The following is an 18,696-nucleotide window of genomic DNA, read 5'->3' as shown; positions in this document are numbered from 1 at the left end:
AAGACTAAACCCAAGTGGTTTGCCTGCAGTTACCCAGAAAAGCAATGCCGTTATCCCGGGCTTGGGGGGCGAGCGGCACCTGACTGTCCTTTCCCGAACCTCACGAACTCTTCTGCAACCTCTTGGTCCCCTGAGGATGCTCCGGAGCCCCACGGGGGGTGCAGGTGACCCCGCCATGGGCTTTGCAGGGGGACGGACCGCGGAGCCTCAGCGCTGATGGGAGTTACGGTGCCGAGGGAAGCCGAAGGGACTCGCTCTTCCCCGTGTAGGTGATGCTCGATCTGTCAGAAAGGAGCTTGCGGCGCTGACTGGTTTGGGAGAGGCTGTGGGCAAGATGCTGCCATGAGGATGGGTGTCTCGGTAATACGATGTCATCACCTGAGGATCCACCACTTTCCTCTCTTCGTGTGTTTATGTTGCTCTTGCTACTCTGCCCAAGCCCCACTCACCCCTCTTCCCTTCCCCCCCCGTTGTGGTTTTTTTTTCTTTTCTCCTCCTGTTAGTTGGAGCCTTCCTGGAAAGATTAAAGAGAAGCATTTTTAACTCCCTCCCAAAAGAACAAAAAGGGCCTCGGGGAGCCTGGGCAGCCAAGCCCACGGTGGCCCTGCCGGGCCGGCGCTGGGTGCTGGACCAGCCCCAAACTGGGATGCAGCTGGAGCATCCCCCTCCTCCTCCAGCCCCTCCAGACCTCAGCTACAACCCCTCCGCGCCCCGGGACTCCTCGCCGTTTGCTTGTTTGCTAACGATAAAATGGCATCGGCAGCCACCTGGTCTGCCTGTTTGCTTGGATTTTTTTTTTTTTTTAAATTTTTTATTTTTTTTTCTCTTTTTTTTTTTTTGTCCTTGTTGGTTGGTTTCATTAACACGTTTCTGTTGGGGGTAGCGGCAGCAGCGGCTGTTGTTTGACCCCCATCCGCTACAAATGCCTCCGGCTGTTTGTGGTTTCAGTGCATCGCGCTATGCCAAGGAGTAGATCGCGTTGACTGGGGAGGTGGCTTCCGAGCTCTCGTTGCCTTCCGTCTCGTCTTTGTCCTTCTTCACCGTGTACTGGCCGATAAAGGAGCCGTCCTCGTTAAACTGCCCTTCTCCCCCCTCTCCATAGTCCACCAAGCTATCGTCGCTCTCCTGCTGCTTTATCGTGCCGTCCAAGGACGTCTGGCTGTTTGGCAGCGGTTTGTTGTCTTCATCGCTGGGTAGCAGAAGACAGACAGACACAGTTAAGGGCTGAGAAACGGGGCTTACAACCTTCACCTAAGGTTTGGATATTCAAAAAATAAATCCAGTGTGCAAATCTACCGAGCAGAGACCCCAAACGTGGGGTGCTCGGACCGTAGATGGAGTCGTGGGGTGTCTGATATGATGAGAAGGGGGGCAGGACCCACAGCTGCCCCCGTGATCGCTGCTGGGGTTGGTATTTCTGCAAGTCCAACCTTCAGGCTTTTTCTTTTAGGAAAATAAATTTTTTTTTGAACCTGTTTACATACTATGGTTAGATCAGTCCAACTGGATGTACGTTATAAATATCCTTTCCTTGTCATTGCTTATATTCTTTCTTTCTCGTAGCATTTTAGCCAACCTTGGACTAACCTCATTTAGTGAGGTTTGTTTCCAGATTTCCTTGCAAAAACACACTTGGCTGTTTAGGTAGCTACATGCAATGAGGAGCACTCTCAAAGCACTGCGAGGGGGTATGTAGAGGATGCCAAGTTCTGTGCAGCTTCCAAATCTCATGGGAATTTACCTTTCCAAGCTTATTTCTGAGTACCTAAGCTTGTTTGCTCATTTCTTTATCCTCTTTTTCACTAGAAAGATTAAGCCAGGTCACTGGAAAATAAATAGTTTGACCCACAGGAGGAAAAAAACCCAACCCTTTGAAGGAATCATTTTAACCAAAAAAAAAAAAAAAGGTGGGGTGGGGGGAAGCTGTTTTCTCTCAGGAGGGCAGGGGCTGGTATCTCATAAATACAGATAACATTGTGTGGAGGATGAGAGTGGACTGCTATCCTTAAAAATTAATTTTCATATCAACTAGTCCTTACTTCGCGTTTGATCTTAATATCCAGAATGCAAATTGTATTACAATCCTGAAGATATCACATAGATAGTTTAAACATTTTTCCTTCCGCCTCCGTTCTTGTCTTTTTGTTGTTGTTTTAGCTCGGGACTCCTCAGGCTCACTCCCCAGCGTGGCACTCGAGTCTGTTCCTTCATTTTTCTTAAAAAGGTGTTTTCTCGTGCCTTTGTGGGAGGCAACACTTTGCTTGCGCCAGGGAGCAAAATGCTCTTCGGCTGGGGAAGGCGTTAAATCTTTCATGCCATTTGCTGAATGGCATCAGCTCTCACAGTGGGAGAGGAATTTGGGATCCCACGGTACAACACGCGGCTTTTTAACATATCGACTTATAGCAGCACTTTGCAAATTAAGCGATAATACAAAACCCAATATTTGAGGCCTTGTGTTAACTTGGCATCGCAATAAAAACCAGCTTGTTAGCTCTGAAAGCAGCTTCTTTCTGGGGGGAGGAGGAAGAGAATTCAGTCTGCAGGCAGGACTGGCAGTTAGAAAGCCCAGTAAGTGCCATGTAGAGAGTGGCAAAACTCAGATCCCTTTATTTGCAATATCCTTTCCCAAGGTTTGGGGTTCAACTGAAGCTGAATCTAAAGCCAGATTTTTCCCTAATTGGGGGTTTGCAGCATCAAACCCCCCAGCAATGTTTCCCAAACCTGCCCCTGGTTTTACCTCTCTCCAGTACCATTTATCCTGTTAGTGCATTAGGAGGGCGAAGCAGATTTTCATCAGCATCTTGATGCAATATAACCCTGTTAAAATGGATTTCCGTGGGGTTTGCTGATGTGTGCATTAGAGCACCAGAGCACCCAGATAAAAACCACTTGGGAAACGCTGTCCTGAGTTGTATAAATCATTGAGGACAAGGGAAGGCTTGAGCTGGAGGGAGGATTTTCAGGACGAAAAGAGCGGGCAGATTGTTTTAGGATCTAGTGTTTTGTGCTCGTGTCCCTTGTCACCATCCCCTGGGTGTTTGGCATCAGGGCACTTAACGCACCCAGGGCATCGTCCTCAGGTCCGACCCTTGGCTGGTCCCACTGCACCAGGAGGGATCAGCTGCTCGATTGTGGAGCTGGGGGGACCTGGCTGGTGCTGGGGGGTGTCCCCAGCCCACAGAGCAGTTCCAAGCAAGATGCAGCTCACTGGATACGGGGGGTGCCCCGAAGCCAGAAGGAGTTAGAGGGATCTTGTTTAATGTGTTAGGTGGAGGCAGGTGCATGGGAACAGGGAGGGGAAGGTATTGTTTCAGGTATAAAGAAATAAATAGCTAGAAGGAAGGAAAATTAAAAAGAAAAAAAAAAAGCTAAATGTGCCGGACTTCTGGCAGCACGTGGTCCTACCTTTCAAGAGACCTTCATGGTCCATGTGGATAGACCAGGTGATAAAGGAGGAGAAGAAAGAATGGGAATAAAACAGAGAGAAGCAGAAAGAGCCTGATCAGAGAGAGATATGATGCGGTCTACATTTACAGGGGCAGTGCTAAAAGAAAAAAACCAAAAAGAAACATCTCTGCATTCCTCATGGAGCTAATTGCCTCGTTATACCAAATGGAACCAGGGTAATTGTTCAGAGCTGGATGAGCCTCGTTGGCCTCCCCGAGGCAGCTGATGCTAAACAGCAGCGGGTGGTGCAGGGGGCTGTTTGCCATCGGGCTGCTCCAAAAGGGCTCGTGCCTGAAATTCCAGCGGCCGCGGGGAGCAGCGGTCGCTGCCGGGGACCACCGGTCGCTGCTGGGGACCACCGTGCGGCGGGACGAGGGCCAAGTGGATGGGTTGCCATGAGACAGTCATGCACCAGTGTCGTGTTCTCTATTGACAAACCTACACCGCTCCAGACCTCTCTGCTCTGTGTCCTCCTGCCTTGATGCCTGCTGAGATATTGTCCCTTCAGGGCAAGCTGGGTGTCACCTGTGCCACAGGACACTATCCTCAATCTGAACTGGAGCCTAGAAGCTAAAACTACTCAACTTTCCCTTCCCAGTTGGCCAAGGTTTCCAGCTGACTCCCCCAGGTGTAGCTTAAACATTTGGTATAATGAGGCACAGTCACTGGCATAGAACATTGTCCAAGGATAATGGTCTCCTGCTTTGAAAATAAGCTTCTCAGCTTAGCCTCTGCTCAGGAAAACCATTATTCTGTTAGTGGAACAGAAAGATGTGACAGTATCTCTTAATTATAGGCTGCAGAGATTTGAAAGTTGCATGCACAGGGCATTAAGGACGTGAGATATGATGAGAGCGTATCAGACATGCTATGTGGAGGTGGGGAGGGAAACCAATGAAGAACTCATGTCAGCTCAATTCCTGGCGTTGCTTGAAATACTAATTGCTACCCTCCTTGAGCCTAACATTGCAATCATTTTGAATCTTAATCAGCCAACAGCGTTTCACATCAATCCTTCAGGTTCACCTTCCTTTCTGCCTCCTTGAGAGAAGCCTCCTATTACTTCTCCCAGGAAACCTGTTGTTCCTGAGAAGGAGGGACCAGAATTTATGGGTTGTTGGAGTGTTTTTTGTTGTTATTCTTGGGGTTTTTTTCCCCCCTATCTAGTCCATGGGATAGTGTGATTAAAAATACAGGAAGATCTTGGAGCTTGGTTATTGCTCTTCTCCTGACCTCTGCCTTTAGCTTGCAAACTTTTGGGAATGGGGCTGTCAAGCAGAGTTGAAGCTTCAGCTAAGCAGAAGCTGCTGAGTAGTGGGATGAAGGATTTACCCCATTCCTTCCCATTGCTTGGAAGGCAACACCCCTTGGATGGTGCTTGGGCAGTAAACGCGGCATCAGCGACTGTCGCAATGCTGCCAGCCATGCCGAGAGCTCGGCTTTCCTTCTAGGCGAGGCAAGTGGTGCCTGGAAATGCAATCGCCATGGGAGCGATGGGGATGAGGAGATCTTGACCGCAGCCACCCCAGCGGCCTCTTGAGAGGCAGGTCTCTGCGATCGGTGCGTACTGCCAGAACCTTGTCGGAGCTCCAGGTGATGGAGCTGAGTCTGCAGCCTTGTGTGTGGGTAGCTCCCGGGTGATCAGATGTTGCAGGCTTGCTACATGGTATTTGCACCATCCCACAAACTGGGGAACCAAGAGGGTCCCTATCGCGACTCAGAGCGTCAAGAGGGAGCGTTTTGGTCAAAGTAGGGACGTAGTTTGCAGCTGTGGCTCGTATCTGCCTGCGCCTGGAAAATCCTGCCTGGGAAGAGATGTGTTTTATCTGGGGCAGCAGCACCAGGCTTAACTAATTTCTCCTCTGCTGTTCTCTGTGTCCCAGCCAGGAACCTGAAGGGACCTTCCCCAGACTGCCATTTCGAAGTGGACTCAATGCAATTGCCCCGGTGTGGCTTGCTGCCCCTAGAAGTGACAACCAGATCTTGCAGGGAGTGAGGAAGGTGTTGCCCTGCATGGTGTTTAGGGTGGTAAAGAGCAGTGACCTTTTCCTACAACAAATTGCTTATTCTGGTTCCTGCCGAGGTGTATTTGTGTTCTGTTCCATGCTATCAGAAGACAGGGGAGCTTTGGGCTTACGACATCCTTTGGAGAAAAAGAGTCGCTACTGAAACAGAGTTACCGTGCTACTAACAATATAAATGTGATTGTAGCGAGGGCTGCGGTTGTTCTGCTTCCATGTATGTGCCGTGTGCAGGCAGATATATTCATTTTGCTTCCCCTGAAGTCTTTGGTGGAACACGTATGTCTCGTTACGTCCCTTGCTGAATCGTGAATAAATTCTTCCTGTCTTTGCTACCTCAATTTGTAACGCTAGGAGTATCGGTAATGACGTGGGGTTTAATTAACCTCTGTTTTGAAGTCAGGAGAAAAATTCCTGCTAGGCTAATTGGGCTTTGGATCCAGCTCAGATGGAAAGGTGCATTGTAATTCTTGAAAGCGAAGCAAAGCTCACTGTAGGTACTCAAAGGGTGAGCTGGGGGTGCTGTAACACATCCAGCGTGGGCAACCCAAGGAGACGTGACAGCGTTACCTGCTCCACGGGAGCAGGTTTGGGAGAGCGCTTGGCCCTTCCTCAAACATCCTGGGAGTTTTCCTGGCGTAAAAACGGGCGCTGGTGCTCTCCGAAGGACGCTGGTTTGTGTGAAAGCAGCCGAGCGGAGCTGGGGGAAACCGGAGTGATTTTGGCGAGGCTTTGCTGCAGCCCTCGGACGGTGTTTCTGTCGGGTTTGCCGGTGACCTTACAGCAAAGCCCGCACTGGAATGCAGGCAGAGCCCCGAATCTTGCATGCTTTCAGGGCCGATCCAAGCATAACTTTGGGCGTTTTTCCCCTGAATGCTCTTTTATGGGTGGGAGAGAGGCTGAGCTACAGGGTGATACACCTGAAATATCCTCAGGCTGCTTCAGAGTTTGGTGTTTTTATATGTTAGGAATGTCACTAAGGTTCATGTGCACCTGGTGAGAGCTGTGTCCTGGGTACCTGATCCCAGAGCCCCGGAATGACCCTCTCAGGCTAAGACAGGGAAAGGAGGAGCCCTGAGCAGCATCCCTGGCGACTCCGCCAGCGTTTTAGGCAGGACACGTTTCCTTTGGCAGAGGACTTGCAGAGGGAAGGAGGCAGGAGGAGGAAGGTGGGAGAAATAATTTAAGAGGCCGTGTGGCCCCGCGGTGCTGCGGTTACGTGGAGGGGAAGAGCGGTGAGGTCTGTGATGGCTGGAGCGGCGCTGATGGGGAGCCGGGGGTCCACATGCCGATGGGACATACCTGTAGTCGAACGACCCGTCTTCGACGTTCTTGTCTTCGGGATTTAGATGCTCGTCTTTATTGTCTCGTACTGTAAACAAGCACATCCCCGACATTCACGTTAAAAAGCAGTAGAGAAGATAAAAGCTTTACGAGGCAGTAACAGCAGCCGGTGTTGAGGCTTTGTGAAATCCCTGCGGGGTGTAGTACAGCTTTTCATCGACTCGATAAAAAAACCTGCACCTGGGAGGTCTTGCAAAGGGTCTTGCAAAGGGTCCTGCTGTGGTGGCACCAGGCCACAGGTCCTTCAGATCGCGAGAGAGGATGTATTAATTTTCTCAAGCCTTATCTTTTGCTTTGCAAAAATTTAATGAGATTTTTTTTTTTTTTTTTTGCCTGAAAAGGTCTTTCTTTGAGATGAGGACGAGCGGATTTGTGGCGTAGAGGTTGGGTCATGCGTAGCGGGAGCGTCCGGCTCTGCAGCCTCAAGCCTGCGCAGCACAGAGCCCTCACCCGACCTTTAATTAACTGAAATGCTTCCCACTAATAATAGTTTTCCCGCTATGGAGAAAGAAAAGCCCTTGTAATCACAAGCATCTATCTGAGAGCAATACAATTTGATTAGCCCCGGGAAGCCTGGAGATGTTTAAACCATGAGCATGAATGATTTTCATGCAACGCTCTTACCTGGATATTTCCCACCTCTGCTTCTCTTAATGAAGCAGACGATCAACAGAATGAGGACCAGGAGAGCTATGGCACACATCAGCCCGATGAACCAGCCCTGCGTCGCGATGTCCACCTGATTCTTGGTATAAGCTAGAAGGAAAATGGAAAGAAAAAAGAGCTCTAAGAGGCAGACCAGAACCACAAGGGGAAATAAATGACTAGAAAGACTCAGTCCACAGGTTTAGAAATTATCTTTAGCGCCGCATTTGTGTGTCCGTGTGTATCAACCAGGTTATCTGAGACTGTAGCACAGGGATCTGTGGCTTTTTTTTTTCTTTTCTGTGATGGTCAACTCAACGTTTTAGCAGAAGCTACAAAACAGTGAAGGGTCACAACATAAAAGAAAACCTAGCAAAGACCAGTGAGAAAAGTGCATTGTAAAGAATGGCAAAAGAAGCTGGGTAACAGATTTGATCTTTCATTTACTGTATCTAAAAAGTGCCCTGGAAGCGAGAAGGTCCGAAAGGAACGTGCCCAAGCGGATCCAGCCCCTGGTGTCCAGGGATGCTGAGCCCTGAAGGGCTCATTAGCAGCCTCAAGCTGTGAGAAACCCCGATATTGGACAATTTTAAGATTCCACTGGACAGGGGGCAAGGCTACTGAATATTAATATGATTAATACCGAACAAGGAGGTGTCTTGCTCCCCAAACAACCCTCTGGCTCCTAACTGCTGTGTCTTCCCTCACGTACTCTGACTTCTTGTTTGCAGCTCCTGTACACGGTCAGACAGACAAATCTGTGTCCTATAAATAGCAACAAGCTGCCGTTTTCTGGCTCTCATTGACATGCACTTGGTATTCAGCAAGACAGAGCAGAGGAGAAAATAACCTTCAGCACGGCAGGGGGGCTAAATTTAACCAGGCTGCAATGCAAGCAGAGATAGGTATTCCTGGCAGGAACGCAGGAGATCTGAGCTGGATGCGATTGAATTGGGATTTAACGGGGGTTTCGCCTGAAACGGGCAGGATGCTGCAACGAGCATCCCTTTTGGTGCCCGCGTGACAAAAAGCAAGACGGCGCTTACAAAGAAAGGATAAAAGATAGCTGTCTGATAATATATTTGGGATGAAAGGCCCTTGTAAAAGAGAGAACCTAAAAAAAAAAAAAAAAAAGGGTTGAATTGGCAAACTTTCCGAACCCACAGCATTTTAGGACTGTAAGTGCATGCTTATTGCATCCAAATGGAACCCAAGAGAAAAGGTACTTTCCTTAGGATGAAATCTAAGCCCTGTTGCCCATAGGTAATAGCAGCCAAACTGCGATGAGGAAATTCACTGCTGGAAGAGGAGAAGGATGAGAAAGAGCAACGTTTGCTAAAGAAATGATGTCGGACCCTGCATGTTCTGTGTTTGTGAGCGATGCCGCCTTGGCTCCCGTTTGCTGCTTTTCCCTTCGATGCTGCCACATTTAACATTTACCTTTAGTCCAACCTGAGCTACATAGTCCTCGAAGATGCACTTTTTATAACAGAGAGCATGAGATTATAACGGAGTGGAGCTGAGAGCTGGATTCAATTAGCTGAGTGCTTGGGGAAGAAAGCTTTGAAATGGAAAAACGATTGTGTGAGAAGCCCTGATGGGATGGGATTCATAGAGCAACCCATGCGAAAGGAGAAATAAAGGGGTCTTCAAAGTACAAAATGCCAGAGCAGCCTGAGAGGTGGGTTCATGCCGCTCTGTGAACTGGGGCTGGGTTTTCCAGGGAGGGCGGATTTTGAGGACCAGGTCACCAGGGGATCTTGCGGTAGGATCGTGGCACTGCCTGTCACCAAGGCAGAGGTATAATTGCCATCCTTCCCAAAAAAGCAACACATGACGACAAAATTATAGTCACGGCAATTTTGTACTTAGAGTAAACGAGTGACTGTCATTGCAGCATTGAGCAAGAGAAGATTAAGTACATGGCTGTCAGAGAGGATGTTTTGATTTGCTTTAATGTAAGGCCAGCGTCAAGGAGAGCAGCTGTGTAATCGAACAGGTATTGATTTGAAATGCAACTACAGGGACTTTTTAAAAAAATTAATTATAATCTTGTGGCAGAAAGCATGTTACCCAACAGTCATGGTTTATATGCCAGTAGCAAAGCTGCTTGTTTTCCACCAACAATCAGCGAAATTTTTGTCTTTCCTTGTAAAGCAGACTGTTGAATATTAAGTCTCACTAGCTCCAGCCTTGCGTGATCCCCTTCCAAGTGTTTGTATGGGCTGGGGAATTAATTTCTTATTTTTAAATTTAGAAGACCTCTTTGCACTAAGCTGCATTTGTGTTTTCGAAGTGTCCCTCAGTACTGGGAAGAACTTTGTAGGGTTATTGAGCCGTCAGTTAACGAGAAGCAAAGTTGGAGGGCAGTGTCCTGCAGCCACCATGCAGATGTACAACTTATTTATCTACACTCAAACTGAAGAAACCTTTAGAATAGCTACTTGCAAAACATTAAAAACCAAACCCCACAAAAACCCGAACAGTGCTTTTTTTTTTTTTTTTTTTTTTTTTGTCAAAAGCATTCCTGATGGCATATGATTGTCAGCGGGGGCTGAACACTCATGTCAGCAATTTCCAGCCAGTAAAGAAATGGATCTGCAGCATTTATGCATGTGGGGACGGCGATAGCTCTGTGCGTCCCGCCGTGATGGGGCTCAGGTCACCAATCAGCCTCTATCGCAGGGACAAAGGTGGCCCCATCCTTTAGTCTCAATGGTAATAGCAGTAGGAACCCCTCAATTACAGAAAATAGATATGCCAACACCGCCAGCATCAATCAGCCAAGGATATTGCTGTTTCTTTCTGTCTTTCTTTCTATTCCTGCCTCTTGGTGTCTGTAGTGCTGGGGGCTATTCCCTCTCCCCTCAGATCCCAAAGTGGGTGAAAAGCAAGCGAGAAAAGAAAAGAGATGGGTCCAAGTCGTTATCCAGAAAGGCACATTGCAAGGGATGGGTGGGGGCTGTCGAGCCGGTGCTGATTCCTGGCTCAGGGCAGGGTCCAGCAGCAGAAACAAAATCAGGGATGCAACATTGCAGCTGGAGCTGTTCTGGAGAGAGTCCGAGTTGGAAAAAATCAGCTCTTTTATTGTCTGGGGTCAGAATCAGCCTCTGCAATGTAGGAACAAGCTGGGAGCCCAGGGAGTGGGAACCTGCAGAGAGTTTGCGTGTCTGCGAGCCGAGTGCTGCCAAAGCCGAGCTGTGACAAGTCTCGAGGCAGCGCAGCGATGGGGAAAAACCCCGGTGGAAAGAAATCCTTCCTGAAAACGTGGCTCTCCGCAAAGCCGAGCACGTTCCAGGGGCTGCTGCGCTGTGGGTCTGACCAGATCACGGGCTGATGGAGCAGCTTGACGGGACGCATCAGACCTCAGTGCTGAGCAGGGGCAGGACACAGTGGTTATTTCTCATTATTGGGCAGCGTTAGATGTGCAGGAATACCAGCAGTTGCCATCTGTCCCTGTGTCCTCTTAGCACATCAGAGAATTACTTGGCAGGATTATGGCATGTCAAATTTTTTGGATACCAAATAAGATGCGCATGGGGGGGCGTGGGGAGAGCTGCTGCTCCCCGCAGCACCCCCTTGCTGGGAATCGCATTTTCCTTTTGCACTTCTCAGCAAAGAGACTGGTAAGTGCTCGAGCTTTCCATTACACGGCTGGATCTGAGCAAAATAATGTTAGTTCTTTGAAAATCACAGCCTCTGCCTACTGCATCTGCCAGTGTGGGCTGCTTGGGTGTTGCTTGCTCCTTGGTTTTTCAGATGAGAGTTTAGACCTGTGCTTTGACAGGCGTTGTGCACAGATTCCTACGGCAAAACCCCCAGGTGAATACAAAGGAAGTTATGGCTGTTTTGATTTACTGAAACTCGTCAACTGTGAAGTTTTCTAAATGCGTAAGGCTCGATTCAATGCCTTGGAAGTCAATAAGGGTATTTCTCTCGCGTTCGGTGGGCAGTGTGGGAAGCCAGTAATTAGAAAGTTGTAAAAATCACTCGGGTGCTAAACCTGGAAAATTGCTGGTGCAATTAAAGGCGAAGTTGCCAGAGGAAACATAGCTGGAGGATGGAAAGCCCTATGACCGAGGTCCTCTGCAAACAGCGTTCCACCTCTTCCCAGTCCTGCCCCTCACCTGTATCCCCATCACCAGCATCTCACCTGCCCCTCTGCTCCCGTAACTGTCCCGTAACCTGGGGCCAGACACGTACGCGTTCTCCGGGGGCCGAAGCAGCCACCACCACGAGCAGCAATGTGCGCGTGGAAGCGCGAACACACAGTGGTGGGGCTCCAAGCAGAACCGCGCAACATCATGAGCTTGTTCTCCACCCTCCTTCAAGACCCTTTCCTTTGAAGGCATCCCCATCCCCTCCTGGGGCTCCGTGTGCAACGTGGAGCAACCTCCCGGAGATGCTGGGGGTGGCTCTTTAATAAGGGCAGAGATTGTTGGGGAGCTGCCGGGGGGTGGATGAGGGTTGTCCCATGCAGGCATGGTCAAACCACCTCCCACCAGCACGCGAATGACGTCGGGCGGTGATGGATGTGACATGCTTCGGAAACGCGCCCGGCGGCAGGGCTGGAGCCCATCTCACCTGAGCTGGTGGTAAAGGTTATATAGGAGTGTTCGCTGGGGCTAGACCATATGGGGAACACCCACAGCTTGTACATCATCCCCGGCGTCAGATCCGCCAGCTGCACAGAGGAAGGGGTCTGAGCTTTAACGGGAATAGATTTCTCTGTCTTGTTACCTGAGAAACAGAAACCGCACATCAAACCCAGCCGCGGGAGGCTCGGAGAGATTACCGTGTCGACACCGCGGGCAACGCGTTCCGCTCTCCCTAGCCGCTGAGCAGAAATAATACAGCGTGATGGTCAAGGAGCTATTAACGGCTTCGTGATTATTACTCACTGAGAATAGAAGAAAATCGGTGATGCAGGGATATGGTGTGGGTTTTGCTGCATCCCTGCTTTGCAGTACTGGAAAAAATAGCGGTAGCTATTCAGATCTGTCCCTACTTTTAAAACCTGGTAGGTCCTTTATCTGCCCAGCCTCAGGTCTGGATGCTGGAGTGTTTAAGGCAAAAGGTCTGGAATTTGCCTGGTCCCGCTCAGCTGGGTAAAGGCAACACAGGACTCAGTAAAGGAGCCGATTCTTGTGCTTTTGGGATTGTTATCTGTGCACCAGTTTTGCTGGCAGGTTAAGGAGCCTTTGAATGAGCTGGACGTTGCATTAAACACTTAAGGCTGCTGGCCCCAGCTGGCAGGTTTTAGGAGCGAGAGGGGTTCAGCCTTCAGTTCAAGGGGGTTCATTGTTCCCAGGCTCTATCCAAGGATCCTGTTCTTTGCACTGTGTGGAGAATCATTTGCTGCTGAGTTTAATGCTGAGCATTAAACCGTTGAAAACTAAGCAAGCCTGCAGTGGGGCTTTGATTTGTGATTGCGTGCACCTCTCAGTTCAGCAGGGCTGTGGGGAAGGAAAAACGTGGCTTTGAGGCCAAAAGCATGCTGCTTGCTTCAAACGCCAGCAGAAAGAGAGCCATGGATGTTTGGGAAGGGCTGAAATCTCTGAGATTTCCTCCCTCTCGGCCAGATCCCGATGAGGGGATCCCACAGCATCACTTGCTGCCCATCCCAAGCATCAGCTTGGGGGCTCTGGAAGGGCATCACTCGTGCTTTGGGCTTCCCGGTGCTCCGGAAAAACCAGGGTGGTTTGGGAGCTGGGATACTTGGCGTTTAGGCTTTGGAAAGTTGATGCGTATCCTGAATTCTGGAAACCAGTTAAAACTCCTACCAAAGCCCCGCAGGCTGGGGAGCGAGGCCATACACTGGCTGTGCATTAGGAATTGTTTCAAGGAGAAAGTAAGGTCATCTCTTAAACAATGTTGTAAATGACCCAAAGTGGTTTGCTGTTAGTGATTACGCCTAGCTGATTTACACTAAATGCTGATTTAAGACCGGCATACCAGATGATGTGGGGGCTGAAATGGCTGGGAAATAAAGTCAGAGATAAGCAGTAGTCATCACTGCCTATCTATCAAAAAAAAACCCCAAACCAACAAACCAACCAACAACACGTAAATGTCTTTTCTGAACAAGTACTAAAACCAGAGATCCTGGCTTTGAGTTTCCAGGCTAAGTACATAGCCTTATGGTTTTAAGAGACAATGGTATCCGATACGACAGGAGGTTTGGGATCATAGATGATTCTGCCAACTCCAAGAAGCCCATCTTCAAAGGCATTTAAAACTGTTCTCCAATGTAAGTAGGTTTCATTCATTTTCCCTTAAAGTTTTGTCCCCTTCCATATATATATATATATATATATATGGGGTTTTTGTTTTTAAGGCTCTTTACTTTGTGACCACATCCAGCCCAGCTCAATGCACATTTCCCAAGTGAACAGCCTTGCTTATCTCTGTTTCATAAACACCTCGAGACGGTCGGTGTGAGGAGGGGGAATCACTCGTGAACCACCAGGGTTAGCGCTGGTGCACTCTAAACAGCCATGACCATGACCTGCCTCCTCCTCCCCCGTCCTCCACGAGGCCACAGCGCATCGTCCCACACACGGTAATTAACCACGGACTAAATTGCAAACGTGGGAGCTGGCAGGATCTCTAATGGTATCACCACCCTATAGAGTCCCCACGCGATCTGATGCTTACTGGTGATATACTTAACCACAAAGTCAGTTCCTGCAGAGTAATTGTGGCTCCAGGTGATGTTTGCCCAGTTACTATTAGCCATAGCTCTTATGTCCCATATGGACGATCCATTGGTGGCTGGTGGACAGGTTAGAACAGGAGTTAGTATTTTGGATTATATAGGAATGAGACCTCATCTAGCATCTGGTGTTGGTAAAACCCTACAAAATCATTCCAAAGTCAATGTTTGAATCTTAACCTCCAAGCATGCCTAAGGACGTATTTTTTCCTTTCAAGATCCTTAACTTTAAAGTTTTGGGGGAAGTTTGGTAGCAGAAGCTCATTGCGTATTGGCTTTTTAAGTCCAACTGCACTCAGCTTATCTTTGGAGTCTGAAGACTTCTGTGGCGCATCCCCGAGGATTTTGGTCAGCAGGGAAATCTCCCGACTAAACCGGTGCCCAAAGGGCCACGGGAGACCCGTGCATGAGCGCACACGGGGTCGCCGCCACAACCGAGGAGGAGAGACCGGCCGAGAATATTGTCGTGTTACTGGGTCTAGAGACAGCCAGTGGGGCAATGAAGTCACTCGTTTCTGATTTTGAAGTTAAGGATTGTCGACGTTGCTTTGGAGAGCGGATGAACTTCATTTCTAGTGAAGCAGAGCTAATCCACTAGTTTAGTGGGAATTTAGGTGATGTCAGATACGCTACACCTTGGGTTTATTATTATAGTTACTATTATTATTTACTTCAGGGTGTAGCTCAGCTTTCGACTCGACAAAATACAGATTCATAACTCCAGTCCCTGGGAACGAGGCCAGGTATGTGGCTTTTAGGAAACTGCAAGGGCCCGACGTGACCTAGAATCCCTCGCGCAAACCCACCGTGTGCCGCCACCCGCTGCCCTGTCCGCCCGCATTACGGCTCGGCCTCGTCCCTCGTGTCCCCGGGGTTGGTTTGGGACACGCGCGGTTCCTTTTGCAGCTCCTCTTATCGCCTCTCCCTGCTCCACAGCAGTGTATCCCTCACCACTTAATTGCCTATTTTCAATTAGCGACGTTTTCCCACCAAGCCATTTAATAGTGACTATGCTGTTGTGGCAATCTTGCTTCTTTACTAAGTATAGTATATAGTGCAGAAGCCTCATCTGTGTTTCTTGCCCCCGTTTTTAAGCTGATTTCGTTTTGGCAGCGCAGCTCCCTGTGTTCTTCCCCTCGACTTGCCTGAGGCTGCTCTGGCTGGGGGGGTGCGGAACACAAATTCACATTTCTCAGTTCGCATCTGCATCTTTAAGAAGCAAAAATCAGCGCAGAGCAGGAAACGTGCTGCTGATTCCCAAATCTGTTTTACTCTGGAGTATCTGGCGGATTCGGGTCCTCCCAGTGTATGGTTTTTATTTTTATTTTGGCCATCCTGAGTTTATCTTATGCAAGAATATAAAGAAAGGGGTCTGAACTGCTTTAGTCACATTCCTTGAATTAAATGGGTGTCAGCTTTGATATTCATTACTATTATCTCCTTTCCCTCTTTATGAAGAGTTAACAAGGATTTCTGTAGTTTTTGCCCTTGCATTTTTGAGTGTATCCTGTGCAGTTGCATCACTGAATTCTTTTGTGTTCCTTTTTGCTAGTATTTGATTTATTTTTTAATAACTGGAATGTAACTATCCATAATTACTTATTCACTGTAGATACCTTTCTAGCAGCGTTTTTAAAAACAAGGCTCAGAGAGATGGATACATCTCTCCGTACCTATCATTAAAACACATCCAGCAAAGAACAAGCCTCTGCCAAAACGGAGTTTGCACATCTCATTCTGGCTGATTGCACGAGAAGTTTATCGTGACCTGGTAAATACCTGGCACACACCTGCCTGTTGTAACTTAACCCCTTGCCCAGCTCTCCTGCAGGCTATGGCTGGGTTACATCGCAAAGAGCAGCGGCGTAAACCCAAAGACTCATATAAATGATGACAGGTCTCTCAGCTAACAGCTGATGTGCTCAATTTGAAGTGACGTTTTTCTGTAGTAGTAACAGAAGCCCTTTTAAATGGCAATAAGATACGAGAGAAATATTTTGGAGAGCTTTTTGTAGGGTCTTCCACCTCCTTCCCGAGCACTGACGCTAATTCAGCATCGCGACACCCCGGGGAGGGCTGTGTGACCCCTGAGCCCAGGAGGGTGGCACAGGGAGCACCGGACCCCCAAATTGCCGGGATCCACTTGTGCACCTTGATTCCCCAGCCTGTGCCACCACCGGCTCCTCAAAAAACCCTTCCCGGAGCGCGGGATGTCTGAAACTTTTAGCCGGTGCCCGTTATTAATCCTTGCTCTGAGCGAGATGTGGGGACAGTGCCGACGGGGTTAGAGGAAAAGGAAAGCTCAGTACCCAACTCCTGCTTTGTGGTGGCTGCCGGAGCCCTCTCTGCAGCTGCCGTGGTGCTGGCGACGGTGGTGGCGGCTGGAGTGGTGGTGGTGGTGGTGGTAGTGGTGGTAGTTGTATCGGTAGTGGTGGTAGTTGTTGTGTCGGTGGTAGTTGTGTCGGTAGTAGTGGTAGTTGGGGTTGTTGTAGTACTGGTTAGACCGATCGTAGTCGGAGGCAACCCAGTAGCAGCTGGGAGAGGGAAACACTGGCTTTTTAGACAAGGTGACGCCTCCCGGGGACTTGCACTCTCCAGCCCGGACGCGCAGGCACGGGGGACGCGGAGCAGCGCGGCACGAGGGGACGGGGCGGCAAACGGCACCGGGAAACAGGAGGCTCGACCGCTTTTCCCGTCCGCGTGCGGGGACGGCCGCATGCCCCCAGCAAACCGCTGCGCACCCACGGTTTGGTCCCTTCCCCAGGGCTGAACGACCTCCTTCTCCTCTGCCTTTGCTCTGCTGCCGGTGCCCCCGCTGCCCCGGGCTTAAATCGCACGGACGGGTGTTTTTGGGGGATGCTCAGGGCAGGGGTGTCCTCGCCCCATCGCCCCGCTGTGCTGAGAGCATTCAGGGCTCCCTGAAACAGGATTTATCTCTTAAGAAAACACCACAATCCCATTTGTTGTGGGCCGGGCAAGCTGCAATTACATTAATTTAGCAGCCCCTGGACTACACCTCCAGCATTTTTGAGCTGCCAGTTCAGCCCACAGCTTCTCAGGTGTTTCCTTCCTGGCTCGTCTCTGTATTAATTAATGCTGCAGACTGGTGATGGAGCGGCTTTCGCATTAACGCGGGTTTTTAGCTCGTAGATGAGTGATGGATGGTACTTTGCCATCTCTGCCCGGCACAATTTACATTTAAATTAAGACAAAGGGGTTGGTGCACCCCAAGCTGTCCAGGGGGAATTTGTTGAGCAATTTATTTCCTAACTAGCTCCCCTGGCCACATCTCACCTGTGCTTGATTCCCAGCGCAAAGGGGTAAATGTGCACTTTCTGCACACAGTGCGGCTGAGAGGGTCCTGAACACCCCCAAAGCGGGGGACGTTGGTTTGGACCCAAAAACCTGCCAGCAGAAAACGCAGCTGAAATTGTGCTTAAACTACCTGAGGTAAATGAGTGGAGATTTAGCCCGTGGTGCTTGGCATTAAATTCTATTTTTCTTACTCTTACTGTAGACCAAGGGATTACAAATCCCCCTGGTAGGCAAATGAAACCGGCTATTTGAAATATCGCCCACAAACAAGAATAGCTCTAGGAAAGTACTTTAAAAGGTGTCCCAAGAATCGAGCCAGGGTTTTTATATTTTTTTCCACCAAGTCCTTCCCCAAGGAAGGCCAACCCCTAAAACCTCAGCCCTCTCAGAGATCCAAAAGCAGAGAAGAGCGGTAGGTCACTCAATCCATCTCCCTACCGAGCGCAGCTGCAATAAAACCGCAGTTACCGGCACGTCCCGAAAACACCAGCCCTCCCCAAAATGTGCCCGGAGAGCAGCGCGTCCTCTCGGCGATGGCACCACCACAGCCTCATGCAACAAGAGCAGCCACCGCAATAAAGCACCAGCCCCATTGCTGCCCCACGGCCGGGAGAGGGGCAGGGGGGACAGCGGGGATGGGGGTGACAAGGGAAGGGACCCAGCCTGGGTGGGAAACGGCACGGCTTTGTCCTCGGGTCTTTGTGGGGGTGTTGCTGTTCTGAATTTTCTTTCTCCCCGTTCCTCGTCAAGGACTTCGCTGTGTCCTGATGCTGTGAGTTACAAAAGCTTTTCTTGGGTTGTGAAGTGTTAACATCCATCTTTGCTGCTTCCTAGCGGGTTTTCGGAAGGTTAAGAGATTAGTCGTCATTAGGTTAATGTCACCATTAGCCTGATTAAGCTGCAGCTGCTCAATCAGTTTGCAGCGTGCACAAACAGCGCTGTGGACGCTAGTTATTAGCTAATGCAGTCTCAGGGTCTCCCGTGTGAATCCCTGGCTCTTCTCTAAGAAAAACAGGACCCAACAAGGCACAAAGTAACTTGCCGAAAGGCAGGAGCCGGCGGGACACCAAGTACAACCCAGACCTGTTACAAATCTCAGCATCACCTTAGCGCTGGTGTAGCGGCTTGAGCAGAAGGAGAGATTCGGCTTTAACGCTCCTCTAGACCGTAGATGTGAAGAGATTATCTCAGATCTAAGTCAAAGCT

At 49.5% G+C, this 18,696-nt stretch overlaps 1 protein-coding gene across 9 annotated transcripts in view; it reads right to left on the bottom strand.

The window, feature by feature from the left end:
* Positions 1-848: 848 nt before the first annotated feature.
* NFASC (neurofascin) overlaps positions 849-18,696 on the bottom strand; it is an 83,523-nt gene continuing 65,675 nt past the window's right edge. For 8 of the 9 annotated variants that reach the window (XM_065649566.1, XM_065649567.1, XM_065649565.1 and 5 more), the window contains 3 exons: positions 7,440-7,571; positions 6,774-6,843; positions 849-1,189 (listed from right to left, as the gene is read on the bottom strand). In XM_065649566.1, the coding sequence (XP_065505638.1) occupies positions 958-1,189; positions 6,774-6,843; positions 7,440-7,571 (434 nt within the window). In that variant the 3' untranslated portion in view covers positions 849-957. Of the gene's footprint in view, positions 1,190-6,773; positions 6,844-7,439; positions 7,572-16,484; positions 16,710-18,696 lie in introns of all 9 variants that reach the window. The other variant, XM_065649573.1, reaches the window with a different exon arrangement.

Source organism: Caloenas nicobarica, chromosome 21 (genome assembly GCF_036013445.1).
Source record: "Caloenas nicobarica isolate bCalNic1 chromosome 21, bCalNic1.hap1, whole genome shotgun sequence".
Taxonomy (NCBI): domain Eukaryota; kingdom Metazoa; phylum Chordata; class Aves; order Columbiformes; family Columbidae; genus Caloenas; species Caloenas nicobarica.
Note: the sequence above shows the minus strand (reverse complement) of the source record. Positions and strands in the feature narration are given on the sequence as shown.